This window comes from Ovis aries, chromosome 2 (genome assembly GCF_016772045.2).
Source record: "Ovis aries strain OAR_USU_Benz2616 breed Rambouillet chromosome 2, ARS-UI_Ramb_v3.0, whole genome shotgun sequence".
NCBI classification, from domain to species: Eukaryota; Metazoa; Chordata; class Mammalia; order Artiodactyla; family Bovidae; genus Ovis; species Ovis aries.
In genome coordinates, this window is record NC_056055.1 from 199,847,534 (window position 1) to 199,869,698 (window position 22,165).

A 22,165-nucleotide genomic window follows, 5' to 3' on the forward strand; every position below is an offset into this window, starting at 1 on the left:
GACCATGCCCCAGGGATGGTGGGATGGGAAGTCAGGAGGAACCTGGGGACACCAAGGAAGATGCTACTCAAGCCCAGGTCTGCTGATTTCTGGTCTTGTTACACAGAAAAGCAAAACCTTATTTGGTTAAGCCACTCCCAACCCCACATGCTGCCTGACCACATCTATTACAGTGCTGAGTGGTTCTACTTTTGAAACTTTTAGGTGTTGAAAACAATTCTTTCCCTGAGGATTAGTATCCCCATTAAGACACAAAGGAGTTGAAATTGTGTGGGGTTTTTTTTCCGTAACCAACCTAAGAAATTCTTACATTTGAAAGCCTGGACTGTGCTCGCTTCTGTAGCACATAAACTAGAAAGCCTGGACTTCAAATTTCCCAGATGTCCGTGGAAGTGGTTCTTGGCTGCCCTGCCCAGAGCCAGGTCTCCCGCTGGCCAGGCACAGCAGTGATTAACGGGGAGGGCACAGTGAGTGCGTTATTGAAACGGAGGGTCAAGCTTCCTTTGAAAGAAATTTTAAAAATTAAGTTTCTTTCCATGTAGGCAAATCTTCTACTTCTCCCAGCTATTTTAGGGTTTTTTGGTCTGTGACATTAGCATTTCTAGATTGCTGGTTTCTTCAGCTTCCAAGTCTGAGTGAGATATATGAGCCAAAAATAAAACCAAGAAGTTCACCACTGGTCATCTTATATTTGTTTTATGTCTAATCATCTGTCAGAACTGGCTTTATAAACTTTGGGCTATTGCACAAGTAAAATTCACTCTAGAGGTATGATAAATTGCCACGATTAATACTATTTAAATAAATATGGTTCTGATGGTTTGCATTTAGCTTATTTTCCTACATATCCACCAGTGTATTTTGATTTAACATTCTTGGTTAGAGACTCCCCGTCGTTATCACCTACTCTATTTCAGTGCTCACTTGAAATTTAGTCATTCCACACAGGGAATTGCTGGGGCCCTAGAAGTTGAGAATCCCATGGACAGAGGAGCCTGATGGGTTACAGTCCACGGGGTCACAAAGAGTCGGACACGACTGAGCGACTTCACTCACTCACTCTAGAAGTTGAGAGGAGGAAACCTTCTTAATCATAATGCTGAAAGAGCCATGATACTGCCAGCGCAGAGGAATGGTAGTGAGATGTCCAGATAGTGAGGAAAGACTAGGAAGGAGACAGCTCCTGAGCTCTTCCACTATGAAAGAAATGCAAATGCATCTGGTACATTTATAGTCAAATATATAAACGCCTGGTCCTGGTAAAATAAACAATTTGGAGATGTGATATGGACTTACCATAGCTTGCCTCCTGCTTCTAGGGTGTCTGAACCCCCTGAAAGCGCTGAGTCTCTTAAAGAGAGTGATGTTTCTATTGTCTTTAAGTGACATTGATAGAGCTGCTGCTTAGCTCAGTGGCTATTTCTCTGGTGATTAGGTGTTAAATGCTGTCCACGGAAATAACGGGGATATTCAACCCAAATGGGATGGAACTAACAGGTGGCTATGGAAACCTTAGACAGAAGTGCATAGATGCTCTACCAAAGGGGAATGTCAAAACCTCCCACCAACATCTATGATCTCCATACTTTCTCATTATAACTTACAAGTATTAAAAAAAATCACATGCCAGAGCCCCTAAGGAATTCCATAGCATTATGAAAAGAACTGACTGTGCAACTGGCAGATAACTAACTCTAAGGTTAGTCACATGTAACTCCTTAGGCATATACAGTCCAAGTTTTGTTACTTTTTGTTTTTTAAAAGATAGAGCTACTTACATATAGTGCTCTAGAACCACTTGGTAATGATTTATTCACCATCATAAAAATTTGTCATATAACTTAGGGGTGAATACTGGAGTAAATGCTTATAAGATAGGCTTTCAGGGTACAACTACTAAGTCCATTCTAATAAAAGATTCTTTTAAAAAAATAAGAAATAACATAAAAACAAACTGAAAAGAAAGCATTCTTATGCAAATTTTAAAAAATTAAAAGCAAGATTTCTGAGCTTTTCTTTAGCCAATATAAATTTCTATCTCTGTCTTTAATACATCAAATTCCTTCTGCATACTGACAGAATATGTACCAGAATCTCTGCCTGTTGCAAACCCTGCCTTTGGGAAAAAGTCCCATTTTTCTGAGTTTATTACTTGTGTTTCATAACTCATGGCATTTTGTGGGCTCCAGCAGCAGTATTTATTTCTACCAAAAATTCACCAGCTCTTAAATATGGAACTCAGGTTCTCTAAAAGTCAAAACAAAAACATTTCTGCAAACAATGTTAGTAGCTATTTCCACAGAATAGTACTGAGCAGAATATTCTACGTTCCTTTATACATACAAAGGTAATGCTTGTGCATGGTAGAAGCGGAATAATTGCACGTCAATCTTACCATCAATTCACAGAGATCAGTTACACCATATATTTGATAACATGTAATACATACCTGGCATATGTGTAAAACACATTATGAGCATTAATGTTCAGTAAGACAATAGCCCAATAACAAATGACATTTTGTTATTCAAATGATCTTATAATGTCAACACCAATGCTAATAAAAATATATAATAGGCCGAACTCATCAATGGTACAGTTGTAATTCATTTGAAGTTTCCCACATTTCAAAGTCTTTCATAGGTAAAATGAAATTCTTCTATTTTGTAAAATTTTAATCTTTACCTGTTAAAGGTTTGGCAAGGCAAAGTTTCCCCTGTTAGCAGAGGAAAAAAAGCAGAGATGGAACAAATAGGTCACCATACATATCACATATGTTGTGAGCACCTCTTTACTCCTGTAGGACTGAAAATTCTGGGTTGGCAACCCACTCCAGTATCCTTGCCTGGAAAATCTCATGGACAGAGGGGCCTGGAGGGCTGCAGTCCATGCGGTTGCAAAGAGTCGGGCACGACTGAGCAACTAACACTAACATTTTTCATGCTTTAGCAATCAAAATGAAAGCATAATTTACATCTAGGTAGATGTAAAATGCTTCAGTTTTCATTTAAAGTTGGTGTTTCCCTTTTCAGACTATTTACAGTTTTAGAAAGAGAATTAGTTCTGTCTACTAAGGTTTTTAAACATGGACATTGTGAGTTCCTTTCGTATTGAATTTTAAGGGATGATGCTTCACTCTATTTCTAGACTGTTAGATGCAAGAAAGTTTAAGCTTGATGAATCAGTACAATGTTGGTAACATGGTGATCTTTTAAAACCAAAGACATAAAAAAAAAAAAAAGATTTTTTTTCAAGGATATTTTAACAAATAAGGATTTGCTTTGTATATACATGCCATACTTAAAGACAAAACTTGGATTAATTGTTATATTCAAGAAATAGGTATTTTATTAATTAGCCTTTTATATGTGTATGAGACAGAGGGAAAGAAAATTTTCCAGCTTAAGTAAGACTCTAACTTCCTGAGAATTTTCTAATTAGGTAAAAATACTGATTGAGATATTTAGTTGTCTTACCAGCAATTGTAAGAAAAATATACTTTGCATATTCATGAGAAACTGAAGTACATTATTGGTTAATATCCTAATGAGGCATCTGTTTAAACAGATGTTTTAGTTGAGAAAACTGTGAAACATGCTTCTAAATTTACAAATATGTTGGTTACTCTTCCTTGCCTGGGAGGTTGAGCCAAAGTTCATGTAGATTAGAGGAAAGCCTGAGTCTGGAAAGATTCAAAATATCCCATAAATGCAGATAAAGTAATACAGTAAAGTAACTTGGGAAATACTTAAATAATTATTTACAGAACGTCTGTTGCTTTCCTTCTTTGCTCACATACAAGTGACCTGAGTTACTCCATCTTCCTGGTCAAACTGTCCATCATCTAGTTCCCGCAGGACGCTGTCACTGTTGCTGAACCCGGAGAAGCTGCTGGGCTGGCCTGGCCTCTTTTTCATCCAACATTCTCTAGAAGGGCCGAGTAGGCATTCCTCAGGCGGGCTTCTGCTCTCTGCAGGCTGTAACAGGTCTGTGTCCAAGCTGACGCTCCTGCTTGGAGCTTTACTCCTGTCTTCACTTTTCACGTGCCGGCTGCCTTTCCTCTGAAACACAAGAGATTAGCAACTAGGAGTTAATAAAAGGCTGGTTGTCGTCCTGCCCCTCTGTTCTAGCTCTCTGTCCACTTCTCTTCGAAATCCTGCTCCTCTTCAAGGACCAGCTCAGCGCCACCCCCTTGCCAGGTGAAGGGGTGCTCCCCTCTCTGTTAATAACCATCTGTGGCTTCCTGGCCCACCCTTCTCGTTGTCAGGTTGGTTGTGTGGCCCTGTCTGGGCCCTCAACAATACTTCTGAGGAGAGAGACCTGTTGAGATCATATTTTGGGGAACAAAGCAAATAGAGATACACTTGAAGCTTCCATTTTTCATCTTGGTATTTGTTAGGATCTGAGCAGCAGAAAAAGTGCCTTAGAGGCCACCTCACCCCCATTTCTATAGAAATAGTCTGCACAGATAATTCAGATAGAGATCATATTGGAAGAAGGGGTGCCTTTCCAGGTGGGGTGGACCCCTCTCCTTGTCCTACTACAGACCGCTTCTGCCTGGCATCGTGGGATTGTTCAGTGACAGGACCAGCTCATTCTGCAGGCTGTCTGAGAAGCTGTAGATATTTTCACTATGAAATATTACTGAGGTCTAACCACGCCCTTGGTGCGGTTCAGAATAAAAGGACATGGTTTTCCTGCCAAGGAAACTAAGTCAAACAAAGATATCTAAGTCAGTAGAAGGAGAGCTCAGGGAGACAACTTTCATGTTCAGACTTCTGATGAAATTTTCTTACGGGGGTTTCTTTAATACTGACAACATGACATATATTGGATCATGTGCATATACTTAGGCACAGAAACTGAATAAGGATACATAATAAAAGATAAAGTGAAAAGTGAAAGTCACTCAGTTGTGTCCAACTCTTTGCGACCGCATGGACTAAAAAGTCCATGGAATTCTCTAGGCCAGAATACTGGAGTGGGTAGCCTTTCCCTTCTCCAGGGGATCTTCCCAACCCAGGGATCAAACCAGGTCTCCCGCATTGCAGCCAGATTCTTTACCAGCTGAGCCACCAGGGAAGCCCATGATAAGATAAAAAAAACTTTAAAGCCCAGTATTTTCCATACTATCAAGAGTTTATTTTCTTAAAGCTCATTTACATGTTAGCTGAGAACTAGGATTATATTTTCTCAAATGTGAGAGGTAAAATTACTAAAATAAATTTTAAAAACCCTTAGAAAAAAATATAGAGGTCAGATTCCTAGGCTAGTCTTACAAAAGTTTGTTAGACCATAGATTTGTTGAACTACTGTGTATAAAATACAAAAGTATTTTCTACTGGTTTTCATGGCAAATACACAATACAAACAAGCAGCTGTATTAAATTGAATTTTATGGACTGCTAGGGAATGTAACCATGGTTGATGGTGGTTGACAGCATTGTTTATATAGGGAGATGCAGGCTGCAGTGTGCTGTCTAGAAAGGAGTGTGTTGGCAGCTCATCTTTTTCTTGGCTGGTTACCTGAGTTCTTGGGCAAGTTTAAAGGAACAAGTCTGCCGTGGGACCTGCCTCAATAAAGGCCCACCCTCATGTCTCAAGTCAGATATAACTTGATGGCGGGGACATTTGCATTTGCATTCATCAAGTGCAAATATTAGATCTCAAATCCTTTTCTTTTTTATTCTCATTCACCAAATGTACCGAGTTTAACACAAGCAGTTGAACCTGACAGACTTAACCTCAAGGTACAGAAGTTGAAAATGGCATGTTCTCCCAGGTGTTGGGATGCTGGTGGATGAGAACAGAGGCTTTTGGCTGCAGTCAGGCCTGATGGGTACTGCTCCTTTCTCAAGCCTGGCTGCTGGCTCTTTTCCATATGCACAAAGGATGCATTCACTTCTGAATGACCTCTCCTGTTGCCTGAATGAAATAGGAAAGAGGAGGTGCCTAGGGGCACTTGGCAGTCTGGATCTTTCCTTCTTCATAAGCACCGGGGTCAAAGGTAAATTTTGCAATAAATTCCTTATTGTGTATCAGCTAATAGAGGCCTACTCTCACATACTCAATGAGAAATTTCTTCATAAAAATTATGTATTAGGATAATAAGACAGTAATTCACTTTTAGACAAGAATTAATAAGTAAACAACCACCAAATACAAATTTCAAATATTAGAAGATAATTAAATACCTAACTCTAAAAAAGATTAGAAAAAACTCTTACGCTCAGAAAGACTGAGGACAGGAGAAGAAAGGGGTGACAGAGGATGAGATGGTAGGATAGCATCACTGACTCAGTGGACATGAGTTTGAGCAAATTCCAAGAGATGTTGAAGGACAAGGAAGCCTGGTGTGCTGCAGTCCATGGGGTCACAAAGAGTCAGAAACGACTTAGGGATTGAACAACAACAACAAAATGTCACAACAAATGCTTTTCTTTTTTACTAAATGACTCTTAATAAATACATCTTCAGCAGTGATATTGCCTCTCTTACTCCACATGAGAAGACTCTTGAGAGTTTCTTGGACAGCAAGGAGATCAATCCATCAATCCTAAAGGATATCAGTCCTGAATATTCCTTGGAAGGACTGATGCTGAAGCTAAACTCCAATACTTTGGCCTCCTGATTCGAAGAACTGACTCATCGAAAAAGACCCTGAAGCAGGCAAAGACTGAAGGCAGGGGGAGAAGGGGATGATAGAGGACGAGACAGCTGGATGGCATCACCAACTCGACGGACCTGAGTTTGAGCAATTCTGGGAGACAGTGGAGGACAGGGAAGCCTGGAATGCTGCAGTCCACAGGGTTGCAAAGAGCCAGACACAACCGAGTGACTGAACAACAACTCCACATGAAATAATAGCTTTGCCAACAAATCAAATTGCAATGTTCTTATAACTTACAGAGTAGGAGATGGAAACCTGACCAGTCCAAGAAGATCATCCACTCGAATCCTTCCTTCTACCGACATGGGACCCAGAAACAAGATGGCATTTGTCCAAAGTCAAAGGGTAGCTGGCTCTGAACTGGAACCTAAGTGTCTTATCTTATTCTTTTTACATTTTTCACTATGCAAAAAATGTGAGTAGATTTATGGTCAAAGATTTGTATGTTTCTCAAAGATTTCCAATTACAAAAATAATACATGCTCAGTGTAGAAAACCTGGTAAAAACAAAGAAAAAAAGCAAAGCCCATCCACAATCCCATCTCACAGAGATACCACTGTTAATATTTGGCATGTTTTACTATGTTTCTATGGGCTTCCCTGGTGGCTCAGTGGTAAAGAATCCACCTGCCAATGCAGGAGACACATTTGATACCTGGGTGGGGAAGATTCCCTGGAGAAGGAAATGGCAACCCACTCCAGTATTCTTGCCTGGGTAATCCCAAGGACAGAAGAGCCTGGCGGCCTACTGAAGAAATGATGCCTTTGAACTGGTGCTGGAGAAGATTCTTGAGAGTCCCTTGGACAGCAAGGAGATCAAACTAGTCAATCCTAAAGGATATCAACCCCAAATATGCATTGGAAGGCTGATGCTGAAGCTGAAGCTCCGATACTTTGGCCACATGACACAAAGAGCCGACTCTTTGGGAAAGACCCTGATGTTCGGAAGGAATGAAGGCAGGAGGAGAAGAGAGCAGTAGAGAATGAGATGGTTAGATAGCATCATTGGACTCAATAAACATGAGTTTGAGCAAACTTTGGGGATAGTGGAGGATAGAGGAGGCTGGCATGCTGCAGCCCATGGGGTTGCAAAGAGTCAGACATGACTTAGCGACTGAGCAACAACACTGCATTTGCATATGCACACAAAGAGGTGTATAGCTCACTTTAGCACTTAGCGTTCACTGTATTTTGAGTATTTCCCTATGTTATAAAGAGATTTTTCATGCTACATTGCTAGGCTTATTCCTATAGGTTCTCAGAATTCATACGGGTTCTCTTTCTTCTGATATTTCACTATAAATTTAGGGAGATTCTATCAAGATTTGCATGCAGATCTAATGCCACCATTGATAAAGTCAGTCACTTTTGTTTTTTTTTTTTTTTTTACTGTGCTGGGTCTTAGTTGCGGCATGTGGGATCTAATTCCCTGACCAGGAATTGAACCCGGGCCCCCTACATTGGAAGCATAATCTTAACCATTGCACCTCCAGGGAAGTCCCCAATTGATCAACTTTTGAGAATCATCCTCATTTACTAAAAATGAGTTACCCATTTCAAATACATGAGACTCAGTGACAAAGCAATTGCATTTAGGGTGCCCTGCCAGTCTAGCTTTCATTTTCCACACATGATGTCTTAAAAACATAAGCAGAATTATACCAGCAATTATAAGATATCGCATGCCTTGTACAGTGTCATGATGGATAGAGTGGAAGAGTACCTAAAAAATACGATTTATATAGCAATAAAAACATGGAGTAGACATTCAGGATTTCTCCCCCTTGTGCGTTTCAGGCTTGAGGGAGGATTAGAAAGCCACTGAAAGGCTAAGTGTAGCTCTAGTACCAGTTAGAAGAGTCAGAGGCTTTGAATTACACAGAGAAATCCCACAGAATATGCTTGCTCACAAAGTATGTTCCTGGGTCAGGTCATCCAAGCTTGGTGCTGTCAAAATCAGTCAAGCCTGGGAGGGGAAAAGGTGTCGTGGACAACCACTTTTCCAGCCAGACAACCACTTTTCTAGCCAGCTTTCTTATCCACCTTCTCTACTGCAGTATAGGCACATGACCCAATCAGATCCAATCAGAGTCCTTCTCTGGGATTGCTAAATTGACTCTAGAATAACGAAGCTCTTTCCGGACTTCCCTGGTGGTCCAGTGGCTAAGAATCCATGGGTTCAATCCCTGGTACAGAAGAATTCCACATAAAGCAGGGAAACTAAGCCTGTGTGCCACAACTATTGAGCCTGCACTCTAAACCCCTCAAGCCACAATTACTGAAGCCCGTGCACCCACCCTTGAGGCTGTGCTCTGAAGCAAGAGAAGACACCACAGTGAGAAGACCAAGCACTGCAACTAGAGTTCACCACAATTAAGAAAGCCTGGGAGCAGCAATGAAGACCAAACGCAGTTAAAAAAAAAGCATTAAAAAAAAAGTTCTTTCTAAACATTAAGTAATTTACAATATTACATTACTTTCAGGTATACAACATAGTGATTCAATATTTTTATAGATTATATTCCATTTATTTATTAAATATTTAAAAAACTATTTACTTGACTTCGTTGGGTCTTAGCTCTGGTGTGCAGGCTTAGTTGGCCTGCAGCATGTGGGATCTTATCTCCTTGACCAGGGATTCAACTCAGGTCCAGGGAGTGAAAGTGCCAAGTCATAACCACTGGACCAGCAGAGAACCCCCTGAGACTGGCTTCCTTTAATCAGCATGCTTTTTGAGATTGCTGTTGTTGTTCACTCACTAAGTCGTGTCCTACTCTTTGTGACCCCATGGACTGTAGCACGCCAGGCTTCACTGTCCTTTACTATGTCCAGGAGTTTCCTCAGACTCATGTCCTTTGAGTCGGTGATGCCATCCAACCATCTCATCTTCTGTTGCTCCCTTCTCCTCCTGCCCTCAACCTTTCCCAGCATCAGGGTCTTTTCCAATGAGTCAGTTCTTCACATCAGAAAGCCAAAGTATTGGAGCTTTAGCTTTAGCATCAGTCCTTCCAGTGAATATTCAGGGTTGATTTCCTTTAGGACCGACTGGCTTGATCTCCTTGTTGTCCAAGGGATTCTCAAGAGTCTTCTCCAACACCACAGTTCAAAAGCATCAATTTTGTGGCACTTAGCCTTCTTTATTGTCCAACTCTCACATCCGTACAGTATTGCTGGAAAAACCAAAGCTTTGACTACAGGGACCTTTGTCAGCAAAGCGATGTTTAGGTTGGTCATAGCTTTTCTTCCAAGAAGAAAGCGTCTTTTAATTTTGTGACTGCAGTCACCGTCCACAGCAACTTTGGAGCCCAAGAAAATAAAATCTGCCACTGTTTCCACTTTTTCCCCATTTTTGAGATTAATCCATGTAATTGTGGCTATTAAGTGTGTATGTGGGGATTTCCCTGGCAGTTCAGTTAAGACTCTGGGCTTCCACTGCAGGGGCCACAGGACTTAATCTTGGTTGGAGAACTAAAATCCCACATTCTGCATGGCCAAAAAAAGAAAAACAGCACATATGTTTTTATTTCTAAGTAGTATTTCATTGTATGGAAATACCACAGCTGTTTATCCATAAATCTGTTGAAGACATTTGGATTGTTTCCAGTTTGGGGAGATGATGAATAGAACATTCAAACTTTTATGTGTAGCTTTTTGTGTAAACAAAAGTTTTTCTTTCTCTAGGGCAAATGCTCATGAGAGGGATTGCTGGGTCATATCTCAGTGCACGTTTAACCCCATAAAAAGCTGCCAAATCATTTTCCAGAGTAGTTGTACTACCTGGCATTCCCACCAGCAGTGTTTTATAGTTCTGATTGCGCCTCATTCTTGATAGTCCTTAGAATTGCCAATATTTTTTTAAATTTTAGTCATTCTAGTAGATGTATGGTCTCATTATGGTTTTCATTTGCATTTCCCTTGACCGATAATTTAAACACATAAAAAGTGTTTACTTCTCTTTTACATATCCTCATTGATTCAAGACTTTTAACTATTTTTTTAAACTGCATTGTTTATTTCTTATCTTTTAAGTTTTAAGATACCTTCTGGATACAAGTCTTTTGTTATATATGTGATTTGCAAAATTTTTTTTTCCTCCCAGTCTGTGGCTGTCTGTTATTTTCTTAGTGTTATTCACAAAGCAAAAGTTTAAATTTTGATAAAGTCTAATTTATCAATTTTTTAAAATGAATTATGCTCTTAGAGTCATATCTGAGAACTCTGCTTAGCCCCAGTTCATGAAGATTTTTTCCTATTTTTTTTTCTAAAAGTTTTCTGATTTTCCTAAAACAAACTCTCTCTCAATGCTAGTGCTAATGCTAGGTTGCTTCAGTCGTGTCTGACTCTTTGTGACCCCATGGTTGCAAAGGATTGTAGCCTGCCAGTTTCCTCTGTCCAGGCCTATGGATTGTAGTCTGCCAGTTTCTTCTGTCCATAGGATTCTCCAAGCAAGAATATTGAAATGAGTTGCCATTCCCCGCTCCATGGGAGCTTCCCAACCCAGAAGTTGAACCTTCTTGTCTCCTGCATTGGCATGCAGGTTCTTTACTGCTAGAGCTACCTGGGAAGCCTCAATAGCTTAAAGAAATTGCAGCAGAAATTGGGAGTATAAATATTTGAGTTTATATTGACCATATTTTAAAATTTCTCAAGCTATCTAGAATATTGTATAAAACATCTGTGAAACAAATTCCAAAAGTAAAGATCTTTATAACTTCAGAAGAAAAAATTCCAGTGATATGTTTTCTTCATTTTGCAATTCTCAATTCCCTCCTTTATAACAGAGGCATGAAATGGCTTTGCTTAACATAAAAGTACTGTTCCATGTTGAGTGTAATTGAAACAAGAAGTCTTATATATCTTAACATTAGTCTCAGTAAAAGAAAGAGAAAATTTTTTTTCAAGGATTAAACCCTAGATCAATTTCCAATAGCCCATGAAATTTATAATGTTATTAAAACTTCTTGACAATCATAAGGCAATGTTTGTAATGTTTCAAATTTCTACCAACTGGTTTTTAGAACCAAACACCTTTGAAAAAGGCTTCCCTGGTGGCTCAGATGGTAAAGAATTCACCTGCAGTGCAGGGGACCCAGGTTCAATCCCTGGGTTGGAAAGATACCCTGAAGAAGCGACCCACTCCAATATTCTTGTTGGAGAATTCCATGGACAGAGGAGTCTGATGGGCTACAGTCCATGGGGTCACAAAGAGTTGTACAGGACTGAGTGACTAACAGTTTTCACCTTTGAAACAATTATTTGTAAACCTGTATAAATGAAGCAATCCCCCATCAACCCCTTCCCAACAACAACTGATTTCAAGGTACAAGCAAAGAATGGTGCCATTATGGTCTTAAAAGTATATAAGAGTTTTTTTTAAGGCATGTTATAAATGTATAACTTTTACAAAATACATATTAGATGCTAAATTAACTCTGTGGTGATACTGATAGTCTACTGTCTTCTTGAAATAAAATAACAAATTATTTCCACTATGAAAATAAAAAGTATTTACAAGTTGATTTTCTGTTATAGTTATTAGATACGTTAGCTCCAGACTGAACCACTTACATGTTCTGCCCTGAAATAATCTCAGTATCCTGAGGTTTCCTGCTAGGAAAATTAAACATTTGTCAAAGGAAAAAATACTAAATCCATTTAGAAGTAGAATTCTAAGTTATAAAATATGTTGTTGCTGGGATCCTCATGAGATGCAAACTGACCATTTAATTTTTATTAAAAAAGTTTTCTTTTGGCTGTGCCACACAGCATAGGAGACCTTAGATCCCTTACCGGGAACCGAAAGCTTGCCTCCTGCAGTGGCAGTGCACAGTCTTAACCCCTGGACTATGAGGAAAGTCCCAAACTGACCATTTATGTACTTCCTTACTATTAAATAAATGAAGAAGTAGTTTTAGATTATAATGGATGTAAGTATAAAGATTACCCAAAGAAAAGCTGTCACTAGAGTACTGAATGGTATTTAAACAAAAAGAGCTCAGATATTTTCAGGGAATCACAGAATTGATACATAACCCTAAGAAAGGAGGCTGTGAAGCAGCTGAATGTGGTCTTATATCTTCACAAACATCAAGTACACAGCCCTCGTTAGTCAAAATCCTATTAGGCTGTGAATTCTGTTGATCTTTCTCAGAAATGATGACTATTTGCATAATGTTTAAAAAAGAAAAAAAAGAAAAAGAGAAGGCTATAGCATGGTGAAAAGCTGCTTTGGGGAAGGAGAAAGAACAAAAACTTTTTCTGGCCATTCTTTATATAGGTCTACCCTGGCTTTTTCTTGACAGAAAATATATATATATATATCTCCTATTTAAAAAAAATATATATATATATAATACTTTATTTTTATTTGGTGGCACTGCACAGCTTGTGGGATCTTACTACCAAGGACCAAGGATTGAAACTGTGCCCCCTGCAATGGCAGAGGCTTAACCACCTGACTGCCAGGGAAATCTGACAGAATATTTCTTGTGAACTTGTGAACTTGAGCCATTCTCCCCAGGACTGGAAGGCGCTGCTCACCTCTGGGCTCTAATTCAGTCTTTCTGAAATCTTTGTTAACTTGATCACTCTGCTCTCCTCCTAAGGGAGTTATCGTCCTAACCACTTACAGCCCCTCTACCTGCTTGCCTGTGGGGCCAGCTAGAGTCTGTTCAAAACCAATGTGAGACAACAGCATGGTTGAATTACATATACTGTTAATCTATTAATAGCTTTGCTAGTTTAGAAAAACTTTGAAGTTTTATAAAACATTATTTTCTTGATAATACAGACTCACTTTAAATAATTTTCTGGTCCATTTGCAAACTTCCTTTTTTGAAAGTTAAGCCTTAATTAATTAAGATTAATTAGGCCTTAGTTACAAAGAAGGCAATGACACCCCGCTCCAGTACTCTTGCCTGGAAAATCCCATGGACGGAGGAGCCTGATAGGCTGCAATCCATGGGGTCACTAAGAGTCGGACACGACTGAGTGACTTCACTTTCATTTTTCACTTTAATGAGTTGGAGAAGGAAATGGCAACCCACTCCAGTGTTCATGGGCCACCGTCTATGGGGTCCCACAGAGTCGGACACGACTGAAGTGACTTAGCAGCAGCAGCAGCAGGCCTTAATTAAGATTGCTTCATTCAATGATACTATTCTAAGTGTGCATCTACTAGGAGTCTAGTAAGAATAAGGTGACTTGAGACTCATCAGAGCCCTTCAGTAAAGAACTGAAAAAATACGACCTTGAGGAGAGAATACAAAAGTGCCGTCAGAAGTCAAGACTGCACAGATCTATCATAATATCAGGTACATTCACTTATGTGAATGAAGCTTATAACTGTAGGAGCGGAAAATTTTTCCTCTATCATCTTAGGTTCAGCATCTCAGACCTGCAAATTAAACTAGAAAAAGATTAATAGGAGAAAAGGTTTATTTTGGATGCACACGAGGTCTGCACAGAGAAGTAAAAACCCAAAGCGACAGTTAGACCTGGGAGATGATTTTCATTTTACAAAGGTTGATACACTGTGGTGAAGTGACCAGACAAATAAAAAGGGATTTGGGGTTTTAGCGGCAGTAAACTATGGGAAGTTAAGTATTTGGGAATGGTTTAGTGGTAAAGAATCCAATCCACCTGCAGTGCAGGAGACCCAGGTTTAATCCTTGAGTGGGGAAGATTCCCCGGGGGAGGGAATGCAACCCACTCCAGTATTCTTGCCTGGAGAATCCCCCTGGGCAGAGGAGCCTGGCAGGGTACAGTCCATAGGGTTGTGAAGAGTCTGGAGATGACTGAGCATGTATTTGGGGAAACTAAAGCAAGAGAGGGTTTAGTAAGTTGTGGGGACTACAGGTGTTGTTCCCAGTGATGCGTCATCTCCGATACAGGCTGCTGCTAAGTCGCTTCAGTCGTGTCCAACTGTGTGATCCCACAGACGGCAGCCCACCAGGCTCCCCCGTCCCTGGGATTCTCCAAGCAAGAACACTGGAGTGGGTTGCCATTTCCTTCTCCAATGCATGAAAGTGAAAAGTGAAAGTGAAGTCACTCAGTCTTGTCTGACTCTTAGCGACCCCATGGACTGCACCCTACCAGGCTCCTCCATCCATGGGATTTTCCAGGCAAGAGTACTGGAGTGGGGTGCCATTGCCTTCTCCATTCCGGTACAGGAGAGAGAAGCAATTTTACACACGGAAATTTTTGTCACATTGGCAAAAGGAAAATTTATGTCCTGCTTTCGTCAGAAAGGGAGAGGTTCTGTTTCGTTGCCTTTAGCTCAAAATAGTAATCCTCACACCCAAATGGCATACTTTGGGGTCATATTCTGATTTCCTTCAGAACTGTCTCATGTTCCTGTTTGCTGGCACATTTCCCTTGTTATATGTTGGTTCAGAAGGCTGTTTCCTTATCAAGTTCCCACTTCCTCATCTGTTCACCATTTAGAATTACAGTGAGAGATTAAGGATTACATGGTTCAGTTTAACAGTTCATAAAGCATCACTTTTACTCACTTCTGGTGTCTGAGCTGCTGAATTCCACATAACTGGTCTCTGAAGGAATACAACCTGCTTTGTAGCCAAATTCCCTTCACTGAAAATTAAAACAACAGCGTTAGCATTTCTAAATTAGTAATTCTCTATATTTCACACTTGGCTAGAATGTTCCACATGTATTCTTTGTAAAATAATCTTCTGATCCAATAATAATTATGAAATAGTCTATATAAGTTGCAGCAGATAAAACAAGGGAAAAAAATCCCTAAAAGCTAAATACGGTCCTTAGAAATTCTTAATGTTTAAAACTTGTAATCTCACTGTGCTAACATACTTGGTTTTGCATACTTATTTGCATTCTGTATTCTGTATTCTATGCTTATCTCTTTTCTTGTTTGTACATTATGATCATATTCTTAATAGCTGCATGATATCCCAAAGAATTAAGATACCAAAATGTACTAAGCCTTTCGATTATTACTGGAAAATTAGGTTGCTTCCGGCTTTCTGCTAATTATAAATAATGCTGTATAGCAGCATATGTAGAAATATGCAGAAATATGTATAGTCTTCTCTATTCTTTATGACTTATTTCCTTGAGATAAATTCATAGGCGTGGGATTGTTAGGCCAAAAGGGTATGATTTAAACTTCTTGGTATGCATTGTCAAATTTGTCTTATGAAAGAAAGAGACCAGTTTGGACTGCCATGTGTGAGAAATTTATATACATTTTCCACTGCTAGTTTCATTATACATTAGCCACAGCTAGTTTCATTTTCAGATGCTTCTTTGTAGTCAGCTACTCAATATTCTCCTTATTTAACTACCATCATGGCAAATTACCCCTTGCCAAAGACTACTTGGGGTTTGGATTTCTCTGAAATGCTTTTCACAGAGTCTCCATGGATTTATGGGGAGGAGAGTCTGTAGCTAATGTTGCTCAGTTACGACTTTTATTATGCAAAAACCCCCAACAAAGCCTCACTATTAGCTGCATTTTATGCTCAGCTCTCTTTTCTGGAAAACAAATGAAACACTGGAGCTCTGGCCCTAGTGGTCAACCCCACACAATTTGAAAATCCCAAACTTACTGATACTGTTGAATTTTGAGAAAAAGCAAATCTTCCCACATAGTGGTAATGAGAGATTGCTTCTTTTTTTTTTTATTAAAGACTGCTTTTAGTCTAATCCCATTTTAGTTTGACTCTATCTTTGAAAAAAAGACATGATGTGAAATATCTCCTAGCTTTGGGGAACAGCTTGAGTCATCTGGAGACGTCAGCATGAGAGCAGGAAGAGACTGGCGGTGCACAGAACAGGCTGGCTATTTGGGCAGCAAGGAGAATACTGGAAAGGGCAGTGGCTTTAGAAGCAGACGGCCCAGGATTCAAGGCTCAATTCTACTGTAAAACAAAGAATGTTGCTCACCATCTAGTTCTACAAGAATAAAGTCATTAGCCAATGCAACCACTGACTTACAATTCACTCTGAAAGGAATTCAGGTGAAGATCAGAATGAAGCACTTGGTGCTCTGGGAAAACAGGCCCTCACATAGTTATAAATATTTTAGGATTTTTTTAAATGAACCTGGTATCTTATATCTTCCCATACTTAGAAAAGATCTAAGGACATGAACTGAGGTACCTGTTCCTTATGACTAACCTTCTACCAAGATGTGTGCTTGACTGGACGTAACCCTTTTCCAAAACTATGCACATGCTGACCTGTCTGCCTCACCTCTTGGGAGCATTCCTCAGAGCTCTCTGAAAGATTGTATCCTGCACTAGAATTCTTAGTAAGTCCCTCAGAACTCACAGCTCTCAGGTTGTGCTTCCCTCCCAACCCCCCAGTTGACAGTACTGAAATGGCTGATGATACCATCTAATACCTGGTGACTTTGGAGAAGTTTTAAAATTCTCTTTCATTTCCTATCAAGGGCTTTGTGATAGATAAATAAGTCAGTGGATATGAAGAGCCTCCACTGTGCCTGCCACTGGAAGGAGCACAGCAAATGGGATCTCCTCCCAGTTCCCCCACTCATTTAATGAAATGTGGGGTAGGGTCGAGTGGGAGGAAAATATCTTAGAATCAAGAACATCTTCCAGAGAGAACAGTCAAGGGAGAGGGGGCACAAGAATAGAGCAGAGGTTTCTGGATAATGTTCAAGGTATGTGACGAAGGTAGAGAATCACATGCAGGAACCAGGCCTAGAACTATCCAAAGGTGAGGAGTCAGGCGACAGTTAGTCTTCTTGAATGGAAAGCCTCCTGGAGCCCTGAGGTAGGGACTGGGGGTGACCCTTGATGAGTTTTTCTCAAAAGATTATAGGATGGGGCAATCTGAGTGTACTAGGGTGTGATGTTTGGCTGACAGCAGGCTTCTCAACCTTTATGAATGGGGTAAAACAGTAAGTGTGGAGACGTTACTCAAAGGCTGCCTATCTTAGGACAATCTTTGGTTGCCCAGGTAAGACTTTAGAAGCTCCTTAGAGTTAGACTTAATTTGAAATATGTCTGAGACCTCACTGTCTCTGGTTTTCTAAAGGACATTCTGATATAAAATAGGTCCTCCTGGGACTTCCCTGGTGGTGCTGTGGATGGGAATCCACCTGCCAAAGCAGAGATCATGGGTTCGATCCCTGGGCCAGGAGGATTCCACATGCCTCAAAGCAGCTAAGCCCAAGTGCCACAACTACTGAGCCTGCACACTAGAGAAGCCATTGCAATGAGAAGTTGTTTCATGGCCATGAGAGTAGCTCCTGCTCGCTGCAACTAGAGAAAGCCCACGCAAAGCAACAAAGACCTAGAGCAGCCAAAAATTAATTAATTAGTTCCATGAAATAAACTGCTTTCTGTTAATAAAAAAAAAAAAGTCTTGCTACTTTTGGGCTTCCCAGGTGGTGCCAGTGGTAAAGAACCCACCTGCCAATACAGGAGACGTAAGAGATACAGTTTTGATTCCTGGATCTGGAAGATTCCCTGCTATTTTCAGAACATCTGTGAGATGTGGAATGCCTTTTGATTTGAAGAATGATAATCATGGTAGAATGAAAGGGAAAGAGGTCTGAAACCATACAGAGGGACAGCTGTTTGACAGGGCAAGTGAGTCCCTCAGAGTCTCCAGGAGCTCCAGAGGTAACTCTGTTTACTGAGCTTGGATAAGACATTTGCTCTGTAGCACAGGTTTCTGAAAGGATTTGACTTGTAAAGTCATTATGGGATCAGAGAGATCTTCAAATGCTCTCCTGGAAGTTCCTGAACAGAGCCTACACCTGCTATTACCTACAGAAATTTTTTACCCAGAAAGTACTATTAGTTAACTGAGTAACTTAATACTTTTTTGTGAGAGTTAAGAACCTTTAGATTCTCTTTTAGAGTGTTATTAATGGGTGGTCATGCTTTGATATAATAGAAAATCAGTGCAGCTTTTGGAAAATGCTTGATTTCCGCATAAACTCTGTAAAAGTTATGGCACAACCTGCTTTGGTGAAGAGTATAGGCTGCAAGTAGGGGATTCCCTGGGGGTTCAGACAGTAAAGAGTTTGCCTGCAATGCAGGAGACCTATATTCAATCCCTGGATCAGGAAGAGTCCCTGGAGAAGGGAATGGCAACCCACTCCAGCATTCTTGCCTGGAGAATTCCATGAACAGAGGAGTCTGGCAGTCTACAGTCCCTGGGGTTGCAAAGAGCAGGACACGACTGAGCAACTAACACACACACACACATAGACTGCACATAAAAGCTGCTCAAGGGAATAGTCTTCAAAGAAGATGTGAAAATATCTGCTAGTCCTTCCTTCCTGAGGGCAGTAGATAGCTCCCTGGTGCCATTGTCATCATGAGGTACAGGTTAGCCAGGGCAGCCTGGGGCGCTGGGTTCCCTGAAGCAATGGTGGAAAGCAGAGAGAATGGATACAAGGGCCTAGAGGGGAAAGGAGGGTCATCAGTCCAGAATAATGTCCAGGAAAGTACCATGACACCTGAGGCCAAAGCCTAGGTAGGATCTGGGACCCTGGGCCACACTGAAGGAAGAAAAGCGAAGGTCAAATCAGTGAGGCTGATTGGAAAAGTGAAACTAGTGGGAGAAGCAAGGTCAGGTCCAGGTGTTTGACCAGAAGAAACCAGTTGCAACAAAGTGAAAGCATGAAGGCTGAGTCAGTTCTGGGGTCACACCCAGGATTAAGCAAAGATCAGAGGACATATGTGGACCTGTGAGAGGCAAGAGAAGCCCCCAGAACTGCTGCTGTCCCTGGGACAAGGGGCTTCTTCTCTCTGCCTTGGTAATAAGCTCATCTTTCAACGTGGGCAGATAGGATTGTGGGATCTGGGGAGAGTGAACCAGGGACTGTCTTGACAGTACAGGCAGAGGAGCCAGAACAGAGAAGGGGGAGAAATGTGTTCAACCAGTTCTACAACTTTGTACTACACAATATCCGGACACATCATTTCTTTGTGATGTGTTTAACAGAGAGGCAGTGGAGTCTGGGAGAAACATCATGTATGACTTTAGAGTCATACTGACCCTGGGTTTGCATCTTAGCTTTGTTGCTTACTAGCTATGTGACACTGATGAAGTCGTCCTATCTTTCTGAGCCCCCTGTTCCTCTTCTGTAAAACAAAGATGGTTCTAAGAATACCAGTGGTGGATATAAAGTTCTTAGCACAGACCCTGGAGCATAGCACATGCTCAGTAAATGTTTCCTTCTCCCTTTCCTGTCTTCTTCTATGCATTTCATAAGAAAACAAAAAGAAAACTCTCTACTTGATTATTTTTAAGGGAGGGAGGTTTGCTATGGTGTCAACAATCAAGAAAAAGACTAGCTTCCCGATAACAGAAAATCTCATGAACTAAACTAAGAAAAATAACTCAATTTGTGCAATGCTTTCTGTGCAGAGGGCCTGGATTTGATCCCTGATCAGGGAGGAGATCCCCCATGCCACAACTAAGACCTGGTGCGGTCAAATAAATAAATATTAAAAAACAAACAAAAAACCCCTTAAAACAAAGACATCCATAAAGAGAGTAAAAAGTACAAGCCTCAGACAGAATTAGGGAGACCGTCACAACACACATATAACCAATAAAAAGCCTCATCAAATATACATTTAAACACTCCTATAAATACAATTTTAAATGTGGGCAAAAGATTTAAATAGGTACTTGACAAAAGAACAATCTCAGTGGTCAAGAAATGTATGAAAATGTGCTCAATTTTAGTAGCAATTAGGTAAGTACAAACTAAAACCACACTAGATCATACTATATATACAATTACCAGAATGGCAAAATTTAAAAGTATGACAATATTTTTTTGTTGGAGCAATGGGAATTTTCATGTTCTGCTGGTGGGATAGTAAGCTGCAATATTCTACTTGAAAAGAGTTTGGCATTTATATCCATAAAGCGAAAGAAATAAACTATAACCCAGCAATTCCACTTCCTGGTCTATACCCGTGAGAAAATTGGGCATATGTGCTCAGGTTCATGCCAGGAGTCAGGGTGAGGAAATCCACCCATGGCAAAGGTCATTAGGAAGGAGGCTTTGGCATACACAAAGGCGGGATTGAGCCTCAGGAAACCCCTGTTCCCAAGCATCTACCCTCAAAACCAGAGTCTGCCTACTTTACTGCTTTATGCTCTCACCTACACCTCTGACTTTACGGGGGGCTGTCCCCCACCTCTCTTGGAGAAGGAGTTAACCTACAGCTCCAGTTAATAAAAATTCCTGGGCGTGACAAGGGTGTCTCAGGTCAAACCTCTCTGCTGGCAGACTAGCTTGTGTGACAGGATTATCCACACTCTTGCTATGTACATGATTGTTTACAACCTCTCAACCATAAACAGCACAGAGTTTGGAGTATTTTGAAAGTCTTAGTTAGCATTGGGTTTTTCTAAAGATAAAAATCATGTTGGTGAAGGGTTTTTCATTTGTTGAGCCAATATTTGCTGCTAAGTCTCCATATTCCCTGCCCTTATAATGAATATAACTAGCATATAGGAGAAATAATTATTAACCTTTAAGATTAATCATGTTAACCTTAGGCTAAGTAAATTCCTTTCTTAATTGTAACCCACTACACCCTTACCCTACAGAAATGCAACTTTATCTGGTATCTTCGGAGGGTGGTGCCTGGTTTAAGAAAAATCACCCCTGGAAAATAAGTTTTTGGTTGACTGACCGTTATCAGAAAGAAAGGATCATAAAATGTTAGTAGGCCTCCTGGCCGGAAGATGATGTAAAACCCCTAAGACCTTTTTGTATACATTTATATGAAGCACCTGATTTTGATAAAGGTCAGGACTGCTGACCCCCACGTGACTTTAAAATTTCCATTTGTTGCTATGTGTAACAAAAGGTATATAAGCAAACCTGAAAATAAAGAAAACGGTAAGTTTCTGGAAAGACTGATTCCCCCGTGTCGTTCTTTCTTGTTCTCCATTTTTCTGGCTGAATTCCCATCTGGAGCGTGGGTGCTCGCCATGCCTGCTAATTTTGCCCTGGCTTTTAAGATCCACGTGAGAGGGAGCCCAAGGAGGGGCACCCTCCGCTATTCAAGTGGGCGCCAGTGGCCTACGTAGGTGGTGCAAGCTTCTTGTCTCGAAGCTTTATTGGTATCCCACGTAAACCAAGCTATTCAGCCTCTTTTTCTCCACTAGTATTTTCCTACTACACTATTTCTTTCTAATCTCCCTTCATAGCTTTAATTAAGCAATTAATTCCTATGATGCTGACTCCGTCCCTGCTTCGAATTACCCTGGATCCACTGGGGCTGGACCCTGGCAGGTTCAGAACAGCATGCTTGTCACAGCCAACACCTGAAAGCAACCAAAGCATCAGCAGCAAGATGGATAAATAAACACCTACACACAACTCTTACAGTGGAGTTGTGGATAACTCTTACAGCGCTAAGTGAAAGAAGCAACATGTGAAAGACTAGGAAGAAAGTGAAACTGTTTGTCATTCAGTAGTGTCTGACTCTTTGTGACCTCATGGACTAT

General features: G+C 40.6%; 1 protein-coding gene across 2 annotated transcripts in view; it reads right to left on the reverse strand.

Annotated features, from left to right (window-relative positions):
• Window positions 1-1,783: 1,783 nt before the first annotated feature.
• RFTN2 (raftlin family member 2) overlaps window positions 1,784-22,165 on the reverse strand; it is an 82,625-nt gene continuing 62,243 nt past the window's right edge. For both annotated transcript variants that reach the window (XM_012141444.5, XM_012141472.5), the window contains exons 9-10: window positions 15,184-15,262; window positions 1,784-4,061 (exon numbers count right to left, since the gene is read on the reverse strand). In XM_012141444.5, the coding sequence (XP_011996834.3) occupies window positions 3,792-4,061; window positions 15,184-15,262 (349 nt within the window). In that variant the 3' untranslated portion in view covers window positions 1,784-3,791. The remainder of the gene's footprint in view (window positions 4,062-15,183; window positions 15,263-22,165) is intronic.